Source organism: Thalassophryne amazonica, chromosome 4 (genome assembly GCF_902500255.1).
Source record: "Thalassophryne amazonica chromosome 4, fThaAma1.1, whole genome shotgun sequence".
In the NCBI taxonomy this organism is placed as follows: domain Eukaryota; kingdom Metazoa; phylum Chordata; class Actinopteri; order Batrachoidiformes; family Batrachoididae; genus Thalassophryne; species Thalassophryne amazonica.
Window position 1 is genome coordinate 1852624 of NC_047106.1, and position 27733 is coordinate 1880356.

The 27733-nt window shown below is 47.6% G+C and overlaps 1 protein-coding gene across 1 annotated transcript in view; it reads left to right on the forward strand.

Moving 5' to 3' along the window:
* LOC117509347 (coagulation factor VII) overlaps positions 1-27733 on the forward strand; it is a 146568-nt gene that overhangs the window by 35900 nt on the left and 82935 nt on the right. Inside the window, exons 3-5 of the mRNA XM_034169017.1 lie at positions 32-56; positions 142-255; positions 341-475. Of these exons, the coding sequence (XP_034024908.1) occupies positions 32-56; positions 142-255; positions 341-475 (274 nt within the window). The remainder of the gene's footprint in view (positions 1-31; positions 57-141; positions 256-340; positions 476-27733) is intronic.

The following is a 27733-nucleotide window of genomic DNA, read 5'->3' on the forward strand; positions in this document are numbered from 1 at the left end:
ATGGTTGAACTTGTATTTTGCTTTTCCACAGCTGGAATTCTGGTACAGATACACAAGTGAGTCTATCCTTTATGACATCATCAGTCACTCAAACTTGATAAAGCATCTCTAATACAGACCAATGACCGCTGCGTGTTGCAGATTTGAACCCGTGTCAGACCAGCCCCTGTCTCAACGGAGGGATCTGCACTCTTGACCGAGGAGACTTCCTGTGCCTCTGTCCTCCACAGTACCATGGCAAGACCTGCGACACAGGTACGGCAGTGCTGATCCATGTTTCGGCTCTTTCTTGTATCACACTCTCTGCATTTGTTTTTCTTTGTGTATTTTATGTGATCAGTGGTGTTGAAGTGTCACTATAGAAACGGGGGCTGTATGCAGTACTGTTTGGACCTGGTGGGCAGAACAGGAGTCCAGTGTGGCTGCGCTGATGGATACAAACTGGAATCTGATGGACACAGCTGCTTCAATACAGGTGATACTTCTTGTACTGTTGCTGCACTTTGCTACTGGTACAGTACAGTAGTAGTAAATGCACTCAGTACTGTTGGTATTGCAACAAATGCAGTCTGTACTACTGGTACTGCAGTACCAACATATTCTAGTTGAAAGTCCAGAAATCCTGAGGCTTTTTCAATCTAGATTAAGGTACCAGTGATGCTGGTGCAGAGCCACAGACAGGATGGGACGAATCTTCACTATATTTCACAGGTGGAAGAAAGCAGCCCTCGTAATATCTCTAATGTGGAGGCCAAAGGACAACATCACATCAACAATTACCCCAAGGTTTCCTTGTCAGTGTGATGTATGAAACACAAGCTGAGGCTAAACGGTTCTTGGTACAGTGAGACATCGACATCAGTTTGACCAGCTAACAAGTATGTGCCCAAGGAGTGCTATATGAAGGGAGAAAAGCAGGGGGCCTACAACAGACCCCTGTGGAACCCCAAATTTCATGTCACTAAGATTAGAGGTAGTGTTATGGATACAAAACACAATGAGAACAACTGGTCAGGTATGATGTCAACCATGCAAGGGTACTCCCAGTAATCCCAAAATGATTCTCCAGCCTATCAAGTCGAATATGATGATCCACTGTATTAAATGCAGCACTGAGATCTAACATCACCAGAACCGTAGTGGTGTCTGAATCCATTGTAAGCAGAAGATCATTCACCACTTTAGTGAGAGCCGTCTCTGTGGAATGATATTTTCTAAAAGGAGACTGCAGTGGCTCAAAGAGATTATTCTCAGTAAGATAGTCCACGAGCTGCCGTGACACCACTTTTTCCAGAATTTTAGAGCAAAATGATAAATTTGATATCGGCCGATAGTTTTTCAATATATCTGGGTCAGGATTAGGTTTCTTAAGTAATGGTTTAATGACTGCAGATTTGAAACATTTAGGAACAGATCCAGAAGTAAAAGAAAGATTAATAATTTCCAGCACAGTCGGCCCAAGAGTGGCCCACAGGTCCTTAAACACTTGTGTTGGTATAGGATCAAATAAACAAGTTGTGCTTTTTGTAGATGTTACAAGTTTTGTCAGCACACCCAGTGAGATGATGATAATAATAATAATAATAATAATAATAATACTCCCCCTCTAGCTGCCACCTTATCGTGGTGGGGGAGTTTGCGTACCCGGATGATCCTAGGAGCTATGTTGTCGGGGGCTTTGTGCCCCTTGTACGGTCTCCCAAGGCAAACAGCTCCTAGGTGATGGGTCAGACTAAGGGCAGTTCAGAATCTCCATGAGCAGTAAAAAAAATCAAGGACCAAGACGTTGCCCGGTATGGCGGAGCTGGTGCCCCACCCTGGAGCCAGGCCTGGGGTTGGGGGCTCGCGCGTGAGCGCCTGGTGTTCGGGCCTTAGCCCATGGGGCCCAGCCAGGCTCAGCCAGAAAGAGCGACATGGGCCCGCCCTCCTGTGGGTTCACCACCTGCAGAGGGGGCCATGGGGGTTGGGTCACCTCGCTGGGGGGGGAAGGAGCCTGAGCTTGTGCGGGAGTTTGAGAGATACCGACTAGAGATAGTTGGGCTCACCTCCAAGCACAGCTTGGGCTCTGGTACCCAACTCCTGGAGAGGGGCTGGACGCTTCATTTTTCTGGCGTTGCCCACGGGGAGAAGCGGAGAGCTGGGGTCGCATTGCTTATTGCTCCACAGCTCAGTCGCCATGTGTTGGAGTTCACTCCAGTGAACAAGAGGGTCACGTCCCTACGCCTTCGGATCGGGGACAGGTCTCTCACCGTTGTCTCAGCCTACGGGCCAAGCGACAGTGCAGAGTACCCAACCTTCTTGGAGTCCCTGGGAGGGGTACTCGATAGCGCTCCGACTGGGGACTCAATTGTTCTCCTGGGGGATTTCAACAGTGAGACCTGGAGGGGGGTGATCTTGAAGCACGGCCTCCCTGATCTGAACCCGAGTGGTGTTCAGTTGTTGGACTTCTGTGCTAGTCACAGTTTGTCCATCACGCAGATGATACCCAGCTTTATCTATCCATGAAGCCAGAGGACACACACCAATTAGCTAAACTGCAGGATTGTCTTACAGACATAAGGACATGGATGACCTCTGATTTCCTGCTTTTAAACTCAGATAAAACTGAAGTTATTGTACTTGACCCACAAATCTTAGAAACATGGTGTCTAACCAGATCCTTACTCTGGATGGCATTACCCTGACCTCTAGTAATACTGTGAGAAATCTTGGAGTCATTTTTGATCAGGATATGTCATTCAAAGCGCATATTAAACAAATATGTAAGACTGCTTTTTTGCATTTACGCAATATCTCTAAAATTAGAAAGGTCTTGTCTCAGAGTGATGCTGAAAAACAAATTCATGCATTTATTTCCTCTAGGCTGGACTATTGTAATTAATTATTATCAGGTTGTCCTAAAAGTTCCTGAAAAACCTTCAGTTAATTCAAAATGCTGCAGCTAGAGTACTGACGGGGACTAGAAGGAGAGAGCATATCTCACCCATATTGGCCTCTCTTCATTGGCTTCCTGTTAATTCTAGAATAGAATTTAAAATTCTTCTTCTTACTTATAAGGTTTTGAATAATCAGGTCCCTTCTTATCTTAGGGACCTCATAGTACCATATCACCCCAATAGAGTGCTTCGCTCTCAGACTGCAGGCTTACTTGTAGTTCCTAGGGTTTGTAAGAGTAGAATGGGAGGCAGAGCCTTCAGCTTTCAGGCTCCTGTCCTGTGGAACCAGCTCCCAATTCGGATCAGGGAGACAGACACCCTCTCTACTTTTAAGATTAGGCTTAAAACTTTCCTTTTTGCTAAAGCTTATAGTTAGGGCTGGATCAGGTGACCCTGAACCATCCCTTAGTTATGCTGCTATAGACTTAGACTGCTGGGGGGTTCCCATAATGCACTGAGTGTTTCTTTCTCTTTTTGCTCTGTATGCACCACTCTGCATTTAATCATTAGTGATTGATCTCTCAGACCTGGCAGGCCCAAACGTATCATGAGGGTCTGCTGGGAATGACTGGCGGAACCCTCTGTCAGCGAGGTCTTCAACTCCCACCTCCGGGAGAGCTTCTCCCAGATCCCGGGGGAGGTTGGAGACATGGAGTCCAAGTGGACCATGTTCTCCACCTCCATTGTTGATGCGGTCGCTCGGAGCTGTGGTCACAAGGTCTCTGGTGCTTGTCGCGGCGGCAATCCCCGAACCCGGTGGTGGACGCCGGAAGTAAGGGATGCCGTCAAGCTGAAGAAGGAGTCCTACTTATCTTTGTTGGTAGGTGGGACCCCGGAGGCAGCTAACAGGTACCGGCAGGCCAAGCGTGCCACAGCCCGTGCGGTCGCAGAGGCAAAAACTTGGGTCTGGGAGGGGTTCGGGGAGGCCATGGAGGAGGACTATCGGTCAGCCTCGAAGAGATTGTGGCAAACCGTCCGACGCCTCAGGAGGCAGAAGCAGCTCTCCACCAGCACTGTTTACAGTGCGGGGGGAGCTGTTGACCCTGACTGGGGATGTTGTCGGGCGGTGGAAGGAATACTTCGAGGATCTCCTCAATCCCATCGTCACGTCTTCCGAAGATGAAGCAGAGACTGGGGACTCAGAGGCGGACTCATCCATTACCCAGGCCGAAGTCACCGAGGTGGTTAGAAAGCTCCTCGTGGCAAGGCTCCTGGGGTGGATGAAATCCGTCCTGAATACCTTAAGTCTCTGGATGTTGTGGGACTGTCTTGGCTGACATGCCTCTGCAACATCGCGTGGCGATCGGGGACAGTGCCTCTGGATTGGCAAACCAGGGTGGTGGTCCCTCTGTTTAAGAAGGGGGACCAGAGGGTGTGTTCCAACTATAGGGGGATCACACTCCTCAGCCTCCCCGGTAAGGTCTATTCCAGAGTATTGGAGAGGGGAATTCGACCGATGGTCAAACCTCGGATTCAGGAGGAGCAGTGTGGTCTTCATCCTGGTCGCGGCACACTGGACCAGCTCTACACGCTCCATCGGGTGCTCAAGGGTTCATGGGAGTTCGCTCAACCAGTCCACATGTGTTTTGTGGATCTGGAGAAGGCGTTCGACCGTGTCCCTCGGGGCACCCTGTGGGGGGTACTATCGGGAGTACGGGGTCCGGGGTCCTTTGCTAAGGGCTATCCAGTCCCTGTACGACCGCAGCAGGAGCTTGGTTCACATTGCCGGTAGTAAGTCAAACCTGTTTCCAGGGCACGTGGTGAGAGGTTTCACCCCCCCCCCCCCCCGTTTCCTGTTTATGCTTGGTCCTTTGTCTCTGATGCGAGCTGTAAGCTCTCCACTTAGAAGATTTAATAAATATGGAAAACTATCTTTTGGCTGTTCTGAGTCATGTGGATTAATGTCGCTTAAATCACTGCAGCTTCCACAGTGCACCTCATCAGGAACTCTTAAATTTGTGACCTTTGAAAAATTGGTAAGTGACATCATCGTTTTTGTTGCTGTTTTTTTATTTGTTCAATTGATGTGAATTTGCTCTGGTGAATTAATACGCTCCTTTTGTTTCAAAGTTAGCTAGCATGTTAGCAGCTAATGCTAATCTACTGTGGCCTTGCCGGTTCAAGCGGTAAAGCCCAGACTTCCCTTTCCCGTGCCACATTGACCACCTCTGACTGGGGAATCCCAAGGCATGCCCAGGCCAGTGTGGAGATATAATCCCTCCACCTAGTCCTGGGTCTTCCCCGGGGTCTTCTCCCAGATGGATGTGCCTGGAACACCTCCCTAGGGAGGCACCCAGGAGGCATCCTTACCAGAACCACCTCAGCTGGCTCCTTTCAAAGCGAAGGAGCAGTGGCATTACTCCGAGCAGCCCACGGGTGATCGAACCGCTCACCCTATTTCTAAGGGAGACACCAGCCACCCTCCTAAAGATGCCCATTTCGGCTGCTTGTACCCGCGGAATAGTTCTTTTGGTCATGATCCAACCCTCTTGACCATAGGTGAGAGTAGGAATGAAGATTGAACGGTAGATCGAGAGCTTTGCCTTTTGGCTCAGCTCCCTTTTCGTCACAACAGTATGGTAGAGTGAATGCAACACGGCCCCTGCTGCACTGATTCTCCGGCCAGTTTCATGCTCCATTATCCCCTCACTCGTGATCAAGACCCCGAGGTAATTGAACTCCTTCATTTGGAGCAAAGCCATATTCCCTACCTGTAGTAGGCAATCCATTGGTTTCCTGCTGAGAACCATGGCCTCATATTTAGAGGTGCTAATCCTCATCCCACCAGTTTCACACTCGGCTGTGAACCGATCCAGTGAGTGACACTGGTTGACGAAGCCAACAGGACCACATGATCTGCAAAAAGCAGATTTCAACTTCGCTTCAGTATCCTGTCCATGAATATCACAAACAGGATTGGTGACAGCTCTGGTGGAGGCCAACCCCCACCGGAAACTCCCGCAGCACCTCCCACAGTATCTCCCGGGGTACCCGATCATATGCCTTCTCCAAGTCCACAAAACACATGTAGGCTGGATGGGCATACTCTCAGGACCCCTCCAGGATTCTTGTGAGAGTGAAGATCTGGTTGTTTTTTTCCATGACCAGGACAGAACCCGCATTGTTCCTCTTCAATCAGAGGTTCGACTATAGGCCGAACCCTCCATTCCAGCATCCTGGAGTAGACTTTACCAGGGAGGATGAGTAGTGTGATGCCCCTGTAGTTGGCACACACTCTGGTCCCCCTTTTTAAATATGGGGACCACCACTCCAGTTTGCTGCTCCTTAGCAGTGGTGGGCACTGTTCAGCTAATCCAATAACAGATAATTATCGAAGCTAATGTTTTTGTTTGCAGATTAGCTTTTCAGATAAGTTTTAAAACCATCATGGGACCAATTATCTTCTGATAAATTTAGTTCCGACCGCTAGGTAGTAACTTGGAAAGCATTTATAATCCCTTTTGCTCCTGTCTGCTATGTATTTTGCAGCAGTGAGACAGCTAAGGGTAAATGACACTTTCCTACAGCAGGGGGTAGAACGCACAAAGACAGAAGCGCTGCTCATTGGCTTGGGTTTGTGATTGCCTTTGGTTCTGTTAGACGCTTTGGCAGTGATTAAACTCAAAATCAGCTTCTTAGTAGGTGAGAGCGTATGGGAGGCATATCTGTAGCTTCCGAAAAGTTTTTAGGCAGTTTATCGGTTTTGCATTATAAAAGTTAAATTTTCAGTTAACCGATTATCAGTTATCGAAGCTAACTTCTTGGTTAGCTGTGCCCACCACTGCTTCTTAGGCACTGTCCCAGACCACAACGCGATGTTGAAGAGACATCTTATCCAAGACAATCCCTCCACACCCAGAGCCTTCAGCATTTCTGGATGGATCTCATCAACCCCCGGGGCCTTGCCACTGCAGAGTTGTTTGACTACCGCAGTGACTTCCACTGGGGAAATTGAAGAAAATCCTCCATCAGCTTCCAGCTCTACCCCAGCTATAGAGGGCGCTCCCGTCTGATACAATAATTCCACAAAGTGTTCCTTCCAGCACCAGATTACATCCTCAGTTGAGGTAAACAGAGTCCCATCCTTACTGTAGACAACTTGGATGGTTCCCTGTTTTCCCCTCTTGAGGTGCCTCACAGTCTGCCAGAAGTACCTCGGTGCCGACCGAAAGTCCTTCTCCATGGCTACTCCAAATACCTCCTACAGCCGCTGCTTTGCCTCCCCCACAGCAGAGGCTGCTGCCCTTCGGGCCTGTCAGTGCCTTTCAACTGCCTCCGAAGTCCTCTGAGATAACATCACGGAAGGACTCCTTCAGTCAGATGGCTTCCTTGACCACCGGTGTCCTCCATGGTGTTCAAGGGTTGCCACCCCTTGAGGCACCTAAGACGTCTCCGCTGCAGCTTCAGCAATGGAAGCTTTGAACATGGCCCATTCTGGTTCAATGCCCCCAACCTCCACAGGGATGCTAGAAAAGCTCCGCCGAAGATGTGAGTTCCTCCGGGCCAGGTCACACTTACTCTGCCTCATTTTGTCATGGTATCTTCTGAACCTTTCTTAATTTGGATTCTCACCTGAGACCAATTTGCCATGCAAGACCTTACCAGGAGCACAAAGGCTCCAGACAACACAGCTCTCTGGTTCATAGCAGCGCACAGTGATGGTTCTCAGAGAGCTTCAAACAGTACAAATAAAATAACAATTGTGGCTTTTTGTTTCATTCACAGAGAAGGGGGTTTTAACGTCTCATTATCTTATGTATCTGTCAAGAACAAAGAATGATCAAATTTCCAGACTATTGCTTTTAATTGTCATGCATTTGCCAATTTATCCTGAAAAATATTAATGCTCGTACCAGGAAGCTATATTTTTTCTTCTTCACATTTAATCTCAAATGTGATATAATATTTTTTATGGAAAAGGACATATACTTGACAAATTTACATTGATTTAACATACAGTGCAACGCTCCTGCCCCATTTACAGTAGTGTTCAGAATAATAGTAGTGCTATGTGACTAAAAAGATTAATCCAGGTTTTGAGTATATTTCTTATTGTTATATGGAAACAAGGTGCCAGTAGATTCTCACAAATCCAACAAGACCAAGCATTCATGATATGCACACTCTTAAAGCTATGAAATTGGGATATTAGTAAAAAAAAAAGTAGAAAAGGGGGTGTTCACAATAATAGTAGTGTGGCATTCAGTCAGTGAGTTCGTCAATTTTGTGGAACAAACAGGTGTGAATCAGGTGTCCCCAATTTAAGGATGAAGCCAGCACCTGTTGAACATGCTTTTCTCTTTGAAAGCCTGAGGAAAATGGGACGTTCAAGACATTGTTCAGAAGAACAGCGTAGTTTGATTAAAAAGTTGATTGGAGAGGGGAAAACTTATACGCAGGTGCAAAAAATTATAGGCTGTTCATCTACAATGATCTCCAATGCTTTAAAATGTACAAAAAAAACCAAAACAAAACAGAGATGCGTGGAAGAAAACGGAAAACAACCATCAAAATGGATAGAAGAATAACCAGAATGGCAAAGGCTCACCCATTGATCAGCTCCAGGATGATCAAAGACAGTCTGGAGTTACCTGTAAGTGCTGTGAGTTAGAAGACGCCTGTGTGAAGCTAATTTATTTGCAAGAATCCCCCACAAAGTCCCTCTGTTAAATAAAAGACATGTGCAGAAGAGGTTACAATTTGCCAAAGAACACATCAACTGGCCTAAAGAGAAATGGAGGAATATTTTGTGGACTGATGAGAGTAAAATTGTTCTTTTTGGGTCCAAGGGCCACAGACAGGTTGTGAGATGACCCCCAAACTCTGAATTCAAGCCACAGTTCACAGTGAAGACAGTGAAGCATGGTGGTGCAAGCATCATGACATGGGCATGTTTCTCCTACTATGGTGTTGGGCCTATATATCGCATACCAGGTATCATGGATCAGTTTGGATATGTCAAAATACTTGAAGAAGTCATGTTGCCTTATGCTGAAGAGAACATGCCCTTGAAATGGGTGTTTCAACAAGACAATGACCCCAAGCACACTAGTAAACGGGCAAAATCTTGGTTTCAAACCAACAAAATTAATGTCTCGCAGATGTGAAGAAATAATGAAAAACTGTGGTTATACAACTAAATACTAGTTTAGTGATTCAGAGGATTGCTAAAAAAGCAGTTTGAACATAATAGTTTTGAGTTTGTAGCGTCAACAGCAGATGCTACTATTACTGTGAACACCCCCTTTTCTACTTTTTTTTACTAATAGCCCAATTTCATAGCCTTAAGAGTGTGCATATCATGAATGCTTTGTCTTGTTGGATTTGTGAGACTCTACTGAATCTACTGGTACCTTGTTTCCCATGTAACAATAAGAAATATACTCAAAACCTGGATTAATCTTTTTAGTCACATAGCACTACTATTATTCTGAACACTACTGTATAGGAAGTCACAACCAGGGTTGTAGCTAGGACCACTTTAGTGCCGGGTAAATTATGTGCTAACGGCCCCCAAAGCTATATGGTTTTATACCTTTAAAACTTTATTGTTAAGCCCTATTTTAACTAATTTTGGGTGGTTTCAGATGCATAGAAAGCAAGAATAACTCAGCTACATGCGGTGTGCAGCCAGTACATTGTGAGTGCCGGTCCCAAGCCCGGATAAATGAGGATGGGTTTCTCAGGAAGGACATCCGGTGTAAAAAAAAAAAAAAAAAAGCCAACCCAACAATGCAGACTAAATTGCAGAATTTCCATACAGGATTGGTCTGTTAACAACGTCCATCACCGGTGCTGTTGCCCAACAGGCTGCCGGTGGAAATTTGGCTACTGCTGGGTGAAGAAGAAGAAAAGGAGGAAAATGTGTCCACAGACTATGGGAGAAGAAGAAAACTAGAAGGGCGAAAAATGAGAGTCAGGACATTGAATGCTGGCAGTCTGACTGGTAAAGGGAGAGAGCTGGCTGATATGATGGAGAGGAGTAAGGTAGACATATTGTATGTGCAAGAGACCAAGTGGAAGGGAAGTAAGAGCAGGAGCATCGGCGATGGATACAAGTTGTTGTACCATGGTGAGGACAGGAAGAGAAATGGGGTTGGGGTCATTTTAAAGGAAGAGTATGTTAAAAGTGTGTTGGAGGTTAAGCGAGTGTCTGACAGGGTGATGAGTGTGAAGTTGGAAGTTGAAGGGGTGATGATGAATATTATCAGGGCAATTAATCAATTTTAAAATTGTTACTGGTACACTTTTTATTGTATGTGTTCTTGTAATGTTATTCTTTTTGTGTTATGTCTGTAATCATGCTTATTTTATGCTGCTGCCTGTCTTGGCCAGGTCTACCTTGAAAAAGATGTTTTTAATCTCAATGGGACCCACTGGTTAAATAAAGGTTAAATAAAATAAAATAAATCAGTGCATATGCCCAAAGGTAGGTTCTGAGATGAAGGAGAAAGATGATTTCTGGAGTGAGTTCGATGAGGTGGTGAAGAGTGAACACAAGCATGAAAGAGTGGTGATAGGAGCAGACTTCAATGGGCATGTTGGTGAAGTGAACAGAGGTGATGAGGAAGTAATGGGTAGATATGGTATCAAGGATAGGAATGGGGAAGGACAGATGGTAGTTGACTTTGCAAAAAGGATGGAAATGGCTGTGGTGATTACCTAGTTTAAGAAAAGGGAGGAGCACAGGGTAACATATAAGAGTGGAGGAAGGTGCACACAGGTGGACTACATTCTTTATAGGAGATGCAAGCTAAAATAAATCAGACTGTAAGGTGGTAGCAGGAGAGAGTGTCACTAGACAGCATAGGATAGTGGTTTGTAGGATGACTTTAGAGGTAAAGAAGAGGAGAGTGAGAGCTCAGCAAAGGATCAGATGGTGGAAGCTGAAGACTGTTGTGTGAAATTCAGTGAGCAGGTGAAAGAGGCACTGGTTGGAGGGGAAACAATTATGGACAAGTGGAAAAGTACTGCAGATGTGGTGAGGGAGAGAGAAAGGAAGGTACTGGGTGTGACATCTGGACAGTGGAAGGAAGACAAGGATAAGGGATAGTTGGAGAGATGAAGAAAGTAGACAGCAGTACATGGAGATGCGGCATAAGGCCAAAAGATAAGTGGAAAAGCTGTTGTGTGGGCCGCTGAAGAGGAGGTACTGCTGGCCCACCACCACCAGAGGGCGCCCTGCCTGGAGTGCGGGCTCCAGGCACCAGAGGGCGCTGCCGCCTGATGAGAGCAGCTAGGGTGACAGCTGTCACCCATTACTGGACACAGCTGACTCCACTCAGCACGGAGGTATATCATCAGGACGGCATCTCCACCTCAGTGCCGAGATATCGCCTTGAGATAGAGGTAACATTCTCTGCAGCATATTCTGTGTTAAATTGATAAACTTGTTAAACCTTTCAGGACAGCTGACTACCGCAGGCCGAGTGATTAGATAAGTACTCACCTTCCTGCTTTTTTGGGACGAGAGGTGGAGGCAGCTTCTCCCCTCTCCGTGTTATTGGGTGCAGCCGCATCCACACCTGTGTGTTGTTGCTCTCTCTTGCCAGCAGTACCGGATCCGACGAGCGGAGGCAGTGGCCACCTGGGAATTCGGGACTTGGCGGTTCCAGTACTTCCAGGGTTCGGTGGCAGAGGAGATCTGGATGGTTCCGGTTCGACCTGGACGGACGTCCCCTACCTTCGAGCCTGCCCACACGACACCAGCAGAATTCGGCTTAACCCCAAATTATTGATTGTTCAATCAATCAATCAACTTGTTTCTTATATAGCGCCAAATCACAACAAACAGTTGCCCCAAGGCGCTCAATGGGCATGTTGGTGAAGTGAACAGAGGTGATGAGGAAGTAATGGGTAGATATGGTATCAAGGATAGGAATGGGGAAGGACAGATGTATTGGCTGTGCTCGTTTCACAATAGTAAAACTTGTTATTTATCTTCTCCATTGTCCGTTCATTTGCGCCCCCTGTTGTGGGTCCGTGTTCCTACACTTTCACAACAGGATATCTCGGCCAACGTCATGGATCCCGAGGGGCGTCAACCGGCTGTTGAACGGCCAATGGAAGAACAGGGAGCGTCGGCGTCTTCGGGAGGGGTAATCGGTGAGTTGCAGCGGATCCTCACCGCTTTCACCACTCGGATGGATTTAATGACCGAGCAGAACGTTCTCCTAAACCGCAGGGTGGAGGCTCTCGCCGCACAAGTGGAAGCACGCCCTTCGGGCGCCGCTGCGGCTCTCCCTCCCGAGGACCCTGCGCGTAATAGTGACGTTCCACTGGTCGTTCAACGGCCCCTCCCTCCGTCCCCAGAAGCATACATAAGCCCTCCAGAACCGTACGGAGGCTGTGTGGAGACGTGCACGGATTTTTGATGCAGTGTTCGCTCGTCTTCGCACAGCGTCCCGTGATGTACGCGACTGACGCTAGCAAAGTAGCTTATGTAATAAACCTGCTTCGCGGGGAGGCACGCGCTTGGGCTACAGCGCTCTGGGAGCAGAACTCACGGCTCCTTCATACATACGATGGGTTTGTGCGGGAGCTCAGAACGGTGTTCGATCATCCCAACAGAGGAGAGACTGCTTCAACCGCGCTACTGTCAATAAGACAGGGGCGTCGGAGCGCAGCTGCCTATGCAGTCGCCTTCCGCATCGCGGCGGCGAGATCCGGCTGGAATAGCACTGCCCTCCGCGCCGCCTTTGTAAACGGACTGTCACTGGTCCTAAAAGAGCACCTGGTGGCGAAGGACGAACCGCGGGATTTAGATGGGCTCATCGATCTAGTCATACGACTCGACAACCGGCTAGAGGAACGCCGTCGGGAATGAGGCGAAGGGCGTGGCCAGGCACGCGTCGTCCCTCTCCCTTCCGGTTCCGACCGAGCTCCGCCCTCCCCACGCTCCTCTGTTCCTGCGCTCCGTGCGCCTACGACTCCCCCTGTTGACGAAGCTATGGACACGAGCAGGGCAACATTTAGGGCACCTGGAGCACAAAGGAGGCGGGCCTACGGAGCTTGTTTTGTTTGTGGCTCGAGTGAGCATCTCGCAAACGACTGCCCCGAGCGGTTAAACTCCAACGCCCGCCCCCTAGAGACTGGGCCAGGTGTGGGCCGAAACATTCACGTGGGACACACCCACATTGCTACACGACTCCCAGTCACGATCCTGTTTGAGGATTCAACCCTGAAGGCCCCAGCACTGGTGGACACGGGCTCTGAGGGGAATCTGCTAGACAGTAGATGGGCCAGGGAGATAGGGCTCCCTCTGGTGGCTCTTACCTCGCCGGTGCAGGTTCGGGCACTAGATGGCTCCCTACTCCCACCAATCACGCATAAGACACCTCCAGTAACTCTGGTGGTGTCAGGTAACCACCGGGAGGTGATCGAGTTCTTTGTGACTCAGGCCACCTCCCGTGTGGTTTTGGGTTTTCCCTGGATGCTAAAACACAATCCCCGGATCGATTGGCCGTCCGGGGTAGTGGTTCAGTGGAGCGAAACCTGCCATCGGGAGTGTCTAGGTTCCTCGGTTCCTCCCGGCTCCCAAGCTAAGGAGGAGGTCCGAGTCCCGCCCAATCTGAAGGCGGTGCCGGCGGAGTACCATGACCTCGCTGACGTGTTCAGCAAGGATCTGGCTCTCACGCTTCCTCCCCACCGCCCATATGATTGTGCCATTGATTTGGTTCCAGGCAGTGAGTTCCCGTCCAGTAGGCTGTACAACCTCTCACGGCCGGAGCGTGAATCAATGGAGACCTACATCCGGGACTCATTAGCTGCCGGGTTGATCCGGAATTCCACCTCTCCGATGGGTGCTGGTTTCTTTTTTGTGGGAAAAAAGGATGGCGGGCTTCGTCCATGCATTGATTATAGGGGGTTGAACGAAATCACGGTTCGCAATCGATACCCGTTGCCCTTGTTGGATTCAGTGTTCACCCCCTTGCATGGAGCCAAAATCTTCACCAAGCTTGATCTCAGGAATGCGTATCATTTGGTTCGGATCCGGAAGGGAGACGAATGGAAGACGGCATTTAACACCCCGTTAGGTCATTTTGAGTACCTGGTCATGCCGTTCGGTCTCACTAATGCTCCCGCGACTTTCCAAGCGTTAGTAAACGATGTCTTGCGGGACTTCCTGCACCGGTTCGTCTTCGTGTATCTGGACGATATACTCATTTTTTCCCCGGATCCTGAGACTCATGTCCGGCATGTCCGTCAGGTCCTGCAGCGGTTGTTGGAGAACCGCCTGTTTGTGAAGGGCGAGAAGTGTGAATTCCACCGCACTTCTTTGTCCTTCCTGGGGTTTATCATCTCCTCCAACTCCGTCGCCCCTGATCCGGCCAAGGTTGCGGCGGTGAGAGATTGGCCCCAACCCACAAGCCGTAGGAAGCTGCAACAGTTCCTCGGCTTTGCTAATTTCTACAGGAGGTTCATTAAGGGCTACAGTCAGGTAGTTAGCCCCCTGACAGCCCTGACCTCACCAAAAGTCCCCTTCACCTGGTCGGATCGGTGCGAAGCCGCGTTCAAGGAGTTGAAACGGCGCTTCTCGTCTGCACCAGTTCTGGTGCAGCCCGATCCTAGCCGCCAGTTAGTGGTTGAAGTGGATGCCTCGGACTCAGGGATAGGAGCGGTGCTCTCCCAGAGCGGGAAGACCGATAAGGTTCTTCACCCGTGTGCCTATTTTTCCCGCAGGTTGACCCCCGCTGAACGGAACTATGACGTCGGCAATCGGGAACTCCTAGCTGTGAAAGAGGCCCTCGAAGAGTGGAGACATCTGTTGGAGGGAACAGCCGTGCCATTCACGGTTTTCACTGACCATCGGAACCTGGAGTACATCAGGACCGCCAAGCGGCTGAACCCCAGGCAAGCCCGCTGGTCACTGTTCTTTGGCCGTTTTGACTTCCGGATTACCTACCGTCCCGGGACCAAGAATCAAAGATCGGATGCATTGTCCCGGGTGCACGAAGACGAAGTCAAAACGGAACCGTCGGATCCCCCGGATCCCATCATCCCGGAGTCCGCTATCGTGGCCGCCCTCACCTGGGACGTGGAGAAGACCGTCCGGGAGGGCCTGACCCGTGACCCGGACCCCGGAAACGGACCAAAGAACAGACTATACGTCCCACCAGAAGCTAGGGCTGCAGTCCTGGACTTCTGTCACGGTTCTAAACTCTCCTGTCACCCTGGGGTGCGAAGGACCGTGACAGTCGTCCAGCAACGCTTCTGGTGGGCATCCCTGGAGGCCGACGTCCGGGACTACGTCCAGGCCTGTACCACCTGCGCCAGGGGCAAGGCCGACCACAGAAAGACCTCAGGGCTGCTACAGCCACTGCCCGTGCCTCATCGCCCCTGGTCCCACATCGGCCTGGACTTTGTCACGGGTCTCCCGCCGTCCCAGGGAAACACCGTCGTCTTCACGATAGTGGACCGTTTCTCCAAGGCGGCCCACTTCGTGGCCCTCCCGAAGCTCCCAATGGCCCAGGAGACAGCGGACCTCCTGGTCCACCACATCGTCCGTCTGCATGGTATACCATCAGACATCGTCTCCGATCGCGGTCCCCAGTTTACCTCACACGTTTGGAGGAGCTTCTGCCGGGAACTGGGGGCCACGGTCAGCCTTTCGTCCGGGTATCACCCCCAGACCAACGGGCAAGCAGAGCGGGCCAACCAAGAATTGGAGCAGACACTACGCTGTGTGACTGCCGCGCACCCGACGGCCTGGAGTACCCACCTGGCCTGGATCGAGTACGCCCACAACAGCCAAGTGTCATCAGCCACCGGCCTCTCCCCGTTTGAGGTGTGCTTGGGGTATCAGCCCCCCTTGTTTCCGGTGGTCGAGGGAGAGGTCGGTGTGCCCTCGGTCCAGGCCCACCTACGGAAGTGCCGTCGGGTGTGGCGTGCCGCCCGCTCTGCTTTGTTGAAGGCCCGGACGAGGGCGAAGACACATGCAGACCGGCGGCGGGCCCCGGCCCCCACGTATCGTCCTGGACAGGAAGTGTGGTTGTCCACCAAGGACATTCCCCTTCAAGTGGACTCCCCCAAGCTCCAAGAACGATACATCGGTCCCTTCAAGATCCTCAAAGTCATCAATCCCGCCGCAGTGAGGCTTCAGCTTCCGGCCTCGCTGCGGATTCACCCAGTGTTTCATGTCTCCCGGATAAAACCCCATCACACCTCACCCCTCTGCACCCCGGGTCCGGCACCACCTCCTGCCCGGATCATCGACGGGGAACCGGCTTGGACCGTGCGCCGGCTCCTCGATGTCCGTCGAATGGGCCGGGGTTTTCAGTACCTGGTGGACTGGGAGGGGTACGGCCCCGAAGAACGCTCCTGGGTGAAGAAGGGCTTCATCCTGGACCCGGCCCTCCTGGCCGACTTCTACCGTCGCCATCCGGACAAGCCCGGTCGTGCGCCAGGAGGCGCCCGTTGAGGGGGGGGTCTTGTTGTGTGGGCCGCTGAAGAGGAGGTACTGCTGGCCCACCACCACCAGAGGGCGCCCTGCCTGGAGTGCGGGCTCCAGGCACCAGAGGGCGCTGCCGCCTGATGAGAGCAGCTAGGGTGACAGCTGTCACCCATTACTGGACACAGCTGACTCCACTCAGCACGGAGGTATATCATCAGGACGGCGTCTCCACCTCAGTGCCGAGATATCGCCTTGAGATAGAGGTAACATTCTCTGCAGCATATTCTGTGTTAAATTGATAAACTTGTTAAACCTTTCAGGACAGCTGACTACCGCAGGCCGAGTGATTAGATAAGTACTCACCTTCCTGCTTTTTTGGGACGAGAGGTGGAGGCAGCTTCTCCCCTCTCCGTGTTATTGGGTGCAGCCGCATCCACACCTGTGTGTTGTTGCTCTCTCTTGCCAGCAGTACCGGATCCGACGAGCGGAGGCAGTGGCCACCTGGGAATTCGGGACTTGGCGGTTCCAGTACTTCCAGGGTTCGGTGGCAGAGGAGATCTGGATGGTTCCGGTTCGACCTGGACGGACGTCCCCTACCTTCAAGCCTGCCCACACGACACCAGCAGAATTCGGCTTAACCCCAAATTATTGATTGTTGTATTGGTTGTGCTCGTTTCACAATAGTAAAACTTGTTATTTATCTTCTCCATTGTCCGTTCATTTGCCCCCCCCTGTTGTGGGTCCGTGTTCCTACACTTTCACAACAAAAGCTAAGGAAACATCATATTGGGAGACGTTGAATAGTATAGAAGGAGAAAAGGACTTGTACCGATTGGCCAGACAAAGGGACAGAGCTGGAAAGGATGTGCAGCAGGTTAGGGTAGTAAAAGATGCACATGGTAATGTGCTGACAAGCAAGGAGTGTGTGTTGAGAAAGTGGAGGGAATATTTTGAGGAGCTGATGAATAAAGAAAATGAGAGAGAGAAAAAGCTGGATGATGTGGTTAGTGAGTAAATCAGGAAGTACAAGAGATTAGTAAGGAAGAAGTGAGGGCAGCTATGAAGAGGCTGAAGAGTGGAAATGCAGTTGGTTCAGATGACATTCCAGTGGAGGCATGGAAATGTCTAGAGGAGATGGCAGTGGAGTTTCTAACCAGATTGTTTAGTAAAATCTTGGAAAATGAGAGGATGTCTGAGGAATGGAGACAAAGTTTGCAAAATGGCCTGCAGTTATATAGCACTTTTCCATCTGCATCAGTGATTTTCTGGTCAGGCTGGGATTTGAATCAAGGATCCTCTGGTCTCAAGCCCAACATCTTAACCACTAGACCATCACCCCCCCCCCCCTTGCTGGTTCCTATTTTCAAGAACAAGGGTGATATGCAGAGCTGCAGTAACTACAGAGGCATAAAGTTGATCAGCCACAGCATGAAGTTATGGGAAAGAGTAGTAGAAGCTAGAAAACAGGTGAAGATCTGTGAGCATCACTATGGTTTCATGCTGACAAAGAGCACTACAGATGCAATGTTTGCTCTGAGAATACTGTTGGAGAAGTATAGAGAAGGCCAGATAGAGTTACTTTGTGTGTTTTGGGATTTAGAAAAAGCTTCTGACAGGGTGCCAAGAGAAGAGTTGTGGTATTGTATGAGGAAGTCTGGAGTGGCAGAGAAGTATGTTAGGGTAGTGCAAGACATGTACAAGGACAGTGTGACAGCAGTGAGATGCACAGTCAGAAAGACAGACTCATTCAAGGTGGAGGTGGGATTACACCAAGGATCAGCTCTGAGTCCTTTCTTGTTTGCAGTGGTGATGGACAGGTTGACTGTTGAAATCAGACAGGAGTCTCCATGGACTATGATGTTTGCAGATAACATTGGGATCTGTCATGAGAGTAGACAGCAAGTTGAGTCTAGCCTAGCGAGTTGGAGATATGCTCTGGAGAGTAGAGGAATAAAAGTCAGTAGGAACAAGTAGGGATGTGAATCGTACAACAACCCACGATTCAATTCGATTCCGATTCTTGGGGTGATGATTCGATTCAAAGAGCTCTGAGAAATAGTTATATTACTTAAAAATGTTTATATTTAAGAAAATGCAGCTTTACAAGGTTAATCAAGTGATTCTAGATGTAAATTTACTTATCTGCTTTGCTCGTTCAGAGTTGGCTGGCAGTTTAGCGAAGCGCTGGTCAGTAGTCGGCAGAGACCGCTGCTCCCCTCTTTTAGCTCCGGGTGATAGCGTAGCATGTGGGATTGCGGATTTGAAGTGTTTCCGAAGTACTTGACTTTCATTTTGCAGATTTTACACACTACATAAGTCATGTCAAGCTCCTTCTTACGCAGCAAATAATAAAATCCAAAATGTGCCCAAACATTTGCCTTCAGCAAAGACGGTGCTGGCTGAATTAGCTCTTCGTCCGCCATGGTGAGCTACAGCCACTGAACTCTGCAGTGCACGAGTGTTTGAAGCACGCCGCCCCCCCCTCGAGGGGACACTGTAATACGGAAGCCGTTGCCTGACAAACAGTACACGCAGCGAGTAAGCAAGATTATGTTTAAAAAAATGCTTTTAAAAAAATCAATTCTTGGACATTTTCGCGATTCGGACGTGAATCGATTTTTTCCGACACTCCTAGGAACAAGTCTGAGTCCATGTGTGTGAATGAGAGGGAGCCCAGTGGAATAGTGCAGTTACAAGGAGTAGAAGTGGTGAAAGTAGATGATGTTAAATATTTGGGGTCATCTGTTCAAAGTAATGGAGAGTGTGGTAGAGAGGTGAAGAAGAGAGTGCAGGCAGGGTGGAGTGGGTGGAGAAAGGTGGCAGGAGTGATTTGTGACCGAAGAATATCAGCAAGAGTGAAGGAGAAAGTTTACAATACAGTAGTGAGACCAGCTATGTTGTATGGTTTAGAGACGGTGGCACTAACAAAAAGACAGGAGGCGGAGCTGAAGATGTTGAGATTCTCTTTGGGAGTGATGAGGATGGACAGGATTAGGAATGAACATATCAGAGGGACAGCTCAGGTGGGACGGTTTGGAGACAAAGTCAGAGAGGAGAGACTGAGATGGTTTGGACATGTGCAGAGGAGGGACCCAGGGTATATAGGGAGAAGGATGCTGAGGATGGAGCCACCAGGCAGGAGGAGAAAGAGGAGGTTCATGGATGTGCTGAGGGAGGACATGCAGGTGGTTGGAGAGACAGAGGAAGATACAGAGGACAAGGTGAGATGGAATATGCTGTGGTGCCCCCTAATGGGAGCAGCTGAAAGAAAAAGAAGAGAAAGCAAGAATAATAGACAAAAAATTGACGTTTAGCAGAATCAGAATCCTTTTACTGTCATTTTACAGTGTACGCAGTACAAAGTAGCAGCTCTCTTTTCAGTGCAGTGGCTGATGATAAATAAATGATAGTTGACATAAAGTAGAATAGAATAATAAGAATGAAGGAAAGCAAAAAACTGTACACAGTATACAAAATGGAAAATCTGAGGAATGTGCAAAGATGTACAACACTAAATGCAATTATAAAGAAGAGTTCCATAGGAGACGAACATTATATTGCACACGATGGAGGAAAAAAAAAAATCCTGCGATTTCTGTTTTATAAATTCCTTTTTGGTGGCGTTCAGGGCAGTGACGGCTCTTGGATAAAAGCTGTTCCTCAGTCTGTCTGTGCCTTTATTGCCCCATAGTGCCTCCCTGAGGGTAACAGTCTGAAAAGCTGGTGTCCGGGGTGGGAGGAGTCTTTGCTGATGTTGTGAGCTCTCCTGAGGCAGCGGGAGTTGTAGATGTCCTCCAGAGAAGGGAGGGAGCAGCCTATCAATTTCTGGGCCGTGTTAGTGACCCTCTGGAGTGCCTTTCTCACCGCAGCGGTGCAGCTGCAGAACCACAGTGTGATTCCACAGCTCAGCACCGACTCCACCGAGCACCAGTAGAAGGACAACAACAGTTTGGTTGACATGTTGCTCCTCCTGAGTAGTCTCAGGAAGTACAACCTCTGCTGTGCCTTCCCCAGGAATGCAGTGGAGTTAACAGTCCATGACAGATCCTCTCCAATGAGGGTGCCCAGAAACCGAAAGACTTGCACCCTCTCTTCCAGGTCCCCATTGATCTTGACCGGATGCAGATGTGGTTTACACCACCTGAAGTCAATGATCAGTTCTTTTGACTTGATGGTGTTAAGAGTGAGGTTGTTGATGAGCGGTCAGTCAAAAAGTCCATAATCCACATGCAGATGTTCTCAGAGAGGCCCAGGTCCCCCAGTTTGCTCACCAGCCTGCTTGGTATGATTGTGTTAAATGCTGAGCTAAAGTCTAGAAATAGAAGCCTTGCTTATCTCCCTCTGTGTTTCACGTGAGTCAGCGTGGTGTGTAGAGCAGTGGCGATGGCATCCTCTGTCGACCTATTTGCTCTGTAGGCAAACTGGTGGGGGTCCACTGTGGTGGGCAAGGATGAGGTGATGTGCCTCCGGACAAGTTTTTCAAAGCACTTCATAATGATGGGCGTAAGTGCTACTGGCTGGTATTCATTGAGGGTGCTGATGGTGGTCCTCTTTGGAACAGGGATGATCGTGGAGGACTTCAGACAGGGGGATGCAGGATTGGGAGAGGGACTGGTTAAATATGCTGGTAAAGAAATCAGCCAGTTGGTGAACATAGTCCCTCAGTACTCTCCCGGCCACACCGTCTGGTCCTGCAGAATCAGGATCAACAATTACCCCAAGGTTCCCCACCTTGTCAGTGTGATGTACGACACACAAGCCAAGACTAAGCGGATCTTGGTACAGTGAGACATCGGCATCGGTTTGACCAGCCAACGAGTATGTGCCCAAGGGGTGCTACATAAAGGTGAAAAGCAGGGAGCCTAAAACGGATCCCTGCGGAATTCCAAATTTCATGTCCCTAAGATCAGAGGTAGTGTTACTGTACAAAACACAGTGAGAACGACTGGTCAAGTATGACGTCAACCATGCAAGGGCACTCCCAGTAATCCCAAAATGATTTTCCAGCCTATCAAGTAGAATATGATGATCCACGGTATTAAATGCAGCACTGAGATCTAACAGCACCAGAACCGTAGTGGTGTCCGAATACATTGTAAGCAGAAGATCATTCACCACTTTAGTGAGAGCCGTCTCTGTGGAATGATATTTTCTAAAAGCAGACTGCAGTGGCTCAAAGAGATTATTCTCAGTAAGATAGTCCATGAGCTGCTGTGAAACCACCTTTTCCAGAATTTGTGCAAAATGATAGATTTGATATCGTCCTGTAGTTTTTCAAAAAAACTCAGGTCAAGATTAGATTTCTTAAATAATGGTTTAAATCACTACAGAAAGATTTGAAACTTTAAGGACTTGTTTAAAAATGCAAAATAAAGGGAAACTACATAAAACCCTATAAGCTTGAAATATGACCGAATTGCTACATTTTCAGCAACATTTCAGTTCATTTCTCAGAAAATCTGTGCTGACCGGTACAGCCAATTTGAACCCAAGAGCCGGGTGGAAATTTGCAGTACTGAGTAGTACTACCCGTTGTAACAGTTTATCTTCCCGCCTGGATAACTTCTCCCCGGGGATAAGATAGGGTGCCCCTCCGGGGATAAGATATCCTAGGATATCTTATCCCCGGAGAGGGCACCCTGGATTCCCCCCCCCCCCGATATGTTTGTCAGTATGTATGCATGTATGTATGTATGTATGTTTGTTTGTAATCTGTTGGGGAAGTGTCGTGACATGGACCCACAACAGGGGGCGTTAATGAAGGGACAATGGAATAGCCAAAAAGTAACAATTTAATGTTGTGAAGGTGCACAACGTAATACAGACAGATACAAATATGTGTTATATCAATCCGACAACAAAGGTGACGTGTGGCAGGCTCGAAGATAGGAGACGTCCTGCGAGAGAAAAGCCGGAACCCACACAAGCCTTACCGCCAACGGACCTGAAGAACACCGGAGCCGCCAAGCCCTGCGCCCCAGGTGGCCACTGTCTTCAGCAGTCAGACCCGGTACTGCTGGCAGAAAACAGAAACAGTTCTGGATGAGTGTGAGTTCGCACACTCAGTAATTCCACAGTCTGTGTTCAGTAAGGAGGGAGAACCTCCACCTCCAATCACACACTCGTGCAGCTCCTGTCTAACCACTTATCTGGTTGGAGTGTGAAGCGAAGCCGTCGCTGATCACACCAAATGCCAATCCCACAGATAAGGCAAACACCACAGGATAACGGTTGCAAAAGAAGTTCAGACTATTACACAATGTTTTGTTCAGCAGAGAAAATTACCTGTAAGGTAGACGATTTCTCTGCGAGGAGGTGGAGTTGCAGTCCGGTCTTTATAGTGGTGGTGATGGGTGACAGCTGGTGTTGATAGATGACAGCTGTCACCTCCAGCGGCTCCGACGCCGTCTCGTGCTTGGAGCCCGCACTCCAAGCAGGGTGCCATCTGGTGGTGGTGGGCCAGCAGTACCTCCTCTTCAGCGGCCCACACAACATAATCATTGCATTTTTCACCTTTAACGCACGGTGCAACACACAGTTTACATCACAGACTCTTGCACCTTCACATATAACAGCCCTCGTAAGGTACCTTTCAGTACACAAAAGGATCAAGCTCAAGGTCAGAGGTCAAGGTCACAGGAAGGTCAAACACTAAATTCAACTAAACAATTTTCCTGGTTGCAATTTTTGATATTTTGCCTACAAACTTGCCATGAACATAGCCTTGCCCATTACCTGTGATAAACGATTAACCTTGACCATCAGGGTTTTTCTTAAGGTCAAATGTCACCTAAATTAGGTCAAACTTCAGATTACACTAAAACATGTCGTGCAATACACCAAATTAGTAATATTTTATGATATCATTAGTACAAGCAGAATATAGTGATATGATTACAAATAGATAAAACTTTAATTATAAGTCAATTGTTCATTCAAATCAAATCAATTTTATTTATATAGCGCCAAATCACAACAACAGTTGCCCCAAGGCGCTTTATATTCAATCAATCAATCAACTTTTTTCTTATATAGCGCCAAATCACAACAAACAGTTGCCCCAAGGCGCTCCATATTGCAAGGCAAGGCCATACAATAACCATGAAAAACCCCAACGGTCAAAACGACCCCCTATGAGCAAGCACTTGGCCACAGTGGGAAGGAAAAACTCCCTTTTAACAGGAAGAAACCTCCAGCAGAACCAGGCTCAGGGAGGGGCAGTCTTCTGCTGAGACTGGTTGGGGCTGAGGGAAAGAACCAGGAAAAAGACATGCCGAGAAGGGGGGCAGAGATCGATCACTAATGATTAAATGCAGAGTGATGCATACGGAGCAAAAAAAGAAAGAAACAGTGCATCATGGGAACCCCCCACAGTCTACGTCTAAAGCAACATAACCAAGGGATGGTCCAGGGTCACCCGATCCAGCCCTAACTATAAGCCTTAGCGAAAAGGAAAGTTTTAAGCCTAATCTTAAAAGTAGAGAGGGTATCTGTCTCCCTGATCTGAATTGGGAGCTGGTTCCACAGGAGAGGAGCCTGAAAGCTGAAGGCTCTGCCTCCCATTCTACTCTTACAAACCCTAGGAACCACAAGTAAGCCCGCAGTCTGAGAGCGAAGCGCTCTAATGGGGTAATATGGTACTACGAGGTCCCTAAGATAAGATGGGACCTGATTATTCAAAACCTTATAAGTAAGAAGAAGAATTTTAAATTCTATTCTAGAATTAACAGGAAGCCAATGAAGAGAGGCCAACACGGGTGAGATATGCTCTCTCCTGCTAGTCCCCGTCAGTACTCTAGCTGCAGCATTCTGAACCAACTGAAGGCTTTTTAGGGAACTTTTAGGACAACCTGATAATAATGAATTACAATAGTCCAGCCTAGAGGAAATAAATGCATGAATTAGTTTTTCAGCATCACTCTGAGATAAGACCTTTCTGATTTTAGAGATATTGCGTAAATGCAAAAAAGCAGTCCTACATATTTGTTTAATATGCGCTTTGAATGACATATCCTGATCAAAAATGACTCCAAGATTTCTCACAGTATTACTAGAGGTCAGGGTAATGCCATCCAGAGTAACGATCTGGTTAGACACCATGTTTCTAAGATTTGTGGGGCCAAGTACAATAACTTCAGTTTTATCTGAGTTTAAAAGCAGGAAATTAGAGGTCATCCATGTCTTTATGTCTGTAAGACAATCCTGCAGTTTAGCTAATTGGTGTGTGTCCTCTGGCTTCATGGATAGATAAAGCTGGATATCATCTGCGTAACAATGAAAATTTAAGCAATACCGTCTAATAATACTGCCTAAGGGAAGCATGTATAAAGTGAATAAAATTGGTCCTAGCACAGAACCTTGTGGAACTCCATAATTAACTTTAGTCTGTGAAGAAGATTCCCCATTTACATGAACAAATTGTAATCTATTAGACAAATATGATTCAAACCACCGCAGCGCAGTGCCTTTAATGCCTATGGCATGCTCTAATCTCTGTAATAAAATTTTATGGTCAACAGTATCAAAAGCAGCACTGAGGTCTAACAGAAGAAGCACAGAGATGAGTCCACTGTCCGAGGCCATAAGAAGATCATTTGTAACCTTCACTAATGCTGTTTCTGTACTATGATGAATTCTAAAACCTGACTGAAACTCTTCAAATAGACCATTCCTCTGCAGATGATCAGTTAGCTGTTTTACAACTACCCTTTCAAGAATTTTTGAGAGAAAAGGAAGGTTGGAGATTGGCCTATAATTAGCTAAGATAGCTGGGTCAAGTGATGGCTTTTTAAGTAATGGTTTAATTACTGCCACCTTAAAAGCCTGTGGTACATAGCCAACTAATAAAGATAGATTGATCATATTTAAGATCGAAGCATTAATTAATGGTAGGGCTTCCTTGAGCAGCCTGGTAGGAATGGGGTCTAATAAACATGTTGATGGTTTGGATGAAGTAACTAATGAAAATAACTCAGACAGAACAATCGGAGAGAAAGAGTCTAACCAAATACCGGCATCACTGAAAGCAGCCAAAGATAACGATACGTCTTTGGGATGGTTATGAGTAATTTTTTCTCTAATAGTTAAAATTTTGTTAGCAAAGAAAGTCATGAAGTCATTACTAGTTAAAGTTAATGGAATACTCAGCTCAATAGAGCTCTGACTCTTTGTCAGCCTGGCTACAGTGCTGAAAAGAAACCTGGGGTTGTTCTTATTTTCTTCAATTAGTGATGAGTAGAAAGATGTCCTACTTTTACGGAGGGCTTTTTTTTATAGAGCAACAGACTCTTTTTCCAGGCTAAATGAAGATCTTCTAAATTAGTGAGACGCCATTTCCTCTCCAACTTACGGGTTATCTGCTTTAAGCTACGAGTTTGTGAGTTATACCACGGAGTCAGGCACTTCTGATTTAAAGCTCTCTTTTTCAGAGGAGCTACAGCATCCAAAGTTGTCTTCAATGAGGATGTAAAACTACTGACGAGATACTCTATCTCACTTACAGAGTTTAGGTAGCTACTCTGCACTGTGTTGGTATATGGCATTAGAGAACATAAAGAAGGAATCATATCCTTAAACCTAGTTACAGCGCTTTCTGAAAGACTTCTAGTGTAATGAAACGTATTCCCCACTGCTGGGTAGTCCATCAGAGTAAATGTAAATGTTATTAAGAAATGATCAGACAGAAGGGAGTTTTCAGGGAATACTGTTAAGTCTTCTATTTCCATACCATAAGTCAGAACAAGATCTAAGATATGATTAAAGTGGTGGGTGGACTCATTTACTTTTTGAGCAAAGCCAATAGAGTCTAATAATAGATTAAATGCAGTGTTGAGGCTGTCATTCTCAGCATCTGTGTGGATGTTAAAATCGCCCACTATAATTATCTTATCTGAGCTAAGCACTAAGTCAGACAAAAGGTCTGAAAATTCACAGAGAAACTCACAGTAACGACCAGGTGGACGATAGATAATAACAAATAAAACTGGTTTTTGGGACTTCCAATTTGGATGGACAAGACTAAGAGTCAAGCTTTCAAATGAATTAAAGCTCTGTCTGGGTTTTTGATTAATTAATAAGCTGGAATGGAAGATTGCTGCTAATTCTCCGCCCCGGCCCGTGCTACGAGCATTCTGACAGTTAGTGTGACTCGGGGGTGTTGACTCATTTAAACTAACATATTCATCCTGCTGTAACCAGGTTTCTGTAAGGCAGAATAAATCAATATGTTGATCAATTATTATATCATTTACCAACAGGGACTTAGAAGAGAGAGACCTAATGTTTAATAGACCACATTTAACTGTTTTAGTCTGTGGTGCAGTTGAAGGTGCTATATTATTTTTTCTTTTTGAACTTTTATGCTTAAATAGATTTTTGCTGGTTGTTGGTGGTCCGACATTGTTTTTGCAAAGTTACACACCGATTCAATGTTAATTTTAGTGACCTCCGATTGGCGTAACCGGGTGTCATTACTGCCGACGTGAATTACAATCTTACCAAATTTACGCTTAGCCTTAGCCAGCAGTTTCAAATTTCCTTCAATGTCGCCTGCTCTGGCCCCCGGAAGACAATTGACTATGGTTGCTGGTGTCGCTAACTTCACATTTCTCAAAACAGAGTTGCCAATAACCAGAGTTTGATCCTCGGCGGGTGTGTCGCCGAGTGGGGAAAAACGGTTAGAAATGTGAACGGGTTGGCGGTGTACACGGGGCTTCTGTTTAGAACTACGCTTCCTCCTCACAGTCACCCAGTCGGCCTGCTTTCCCGGCTGCTCGGGATCTGCCAGGGGGTAACTAACGGCGGCTAAGCTACCTTGGTCCGCACCGACTACAGGGGCCTGGCTAGCTGTAGAATTTTCCACGGTGCGGCGCCGAGTCTCCAATTCGCCCAGCCTGGCCTCCAAAGCTATGAATAAGCTACACTTATTACAAGTACCGTTACTGCCAAAGGAGGCCGAGGAATAACTAAACATTTCACACCCAGAGCAGAAAAGTGCGGGAGAGACAGGAGAAGCTGCCATGCTAAATCGCCATAAGAACAGTTTCTTCCCCTCTGCCATTAGACTCATGAACTCCTCATAACTCAGTCACCTTAAGCTTAACTCTGTCACTTTATCATCTTATCACGGGTCACTTTAGACAGTGTACTTTAGTTTTTAATTGCACTCCTCCCACTGCACTGTTTTTTTCTGTTTCTCTGTTTTCTGTTGCACACAGCCTTTCATATTTCATATTTCTTTTTTTTTATCTTAGATTTTATCTTATTTTGACACATATGTTATATTTTATCTTAGCATTTTATCTCTTCTTAATGTTGCACCATTGTACCGAAGCAAATTCCTAGTCTGTGAATCCTGTTCACTGGCAATGGCAATAAACTTCTTCTGATTCTTCTGATTCTGATT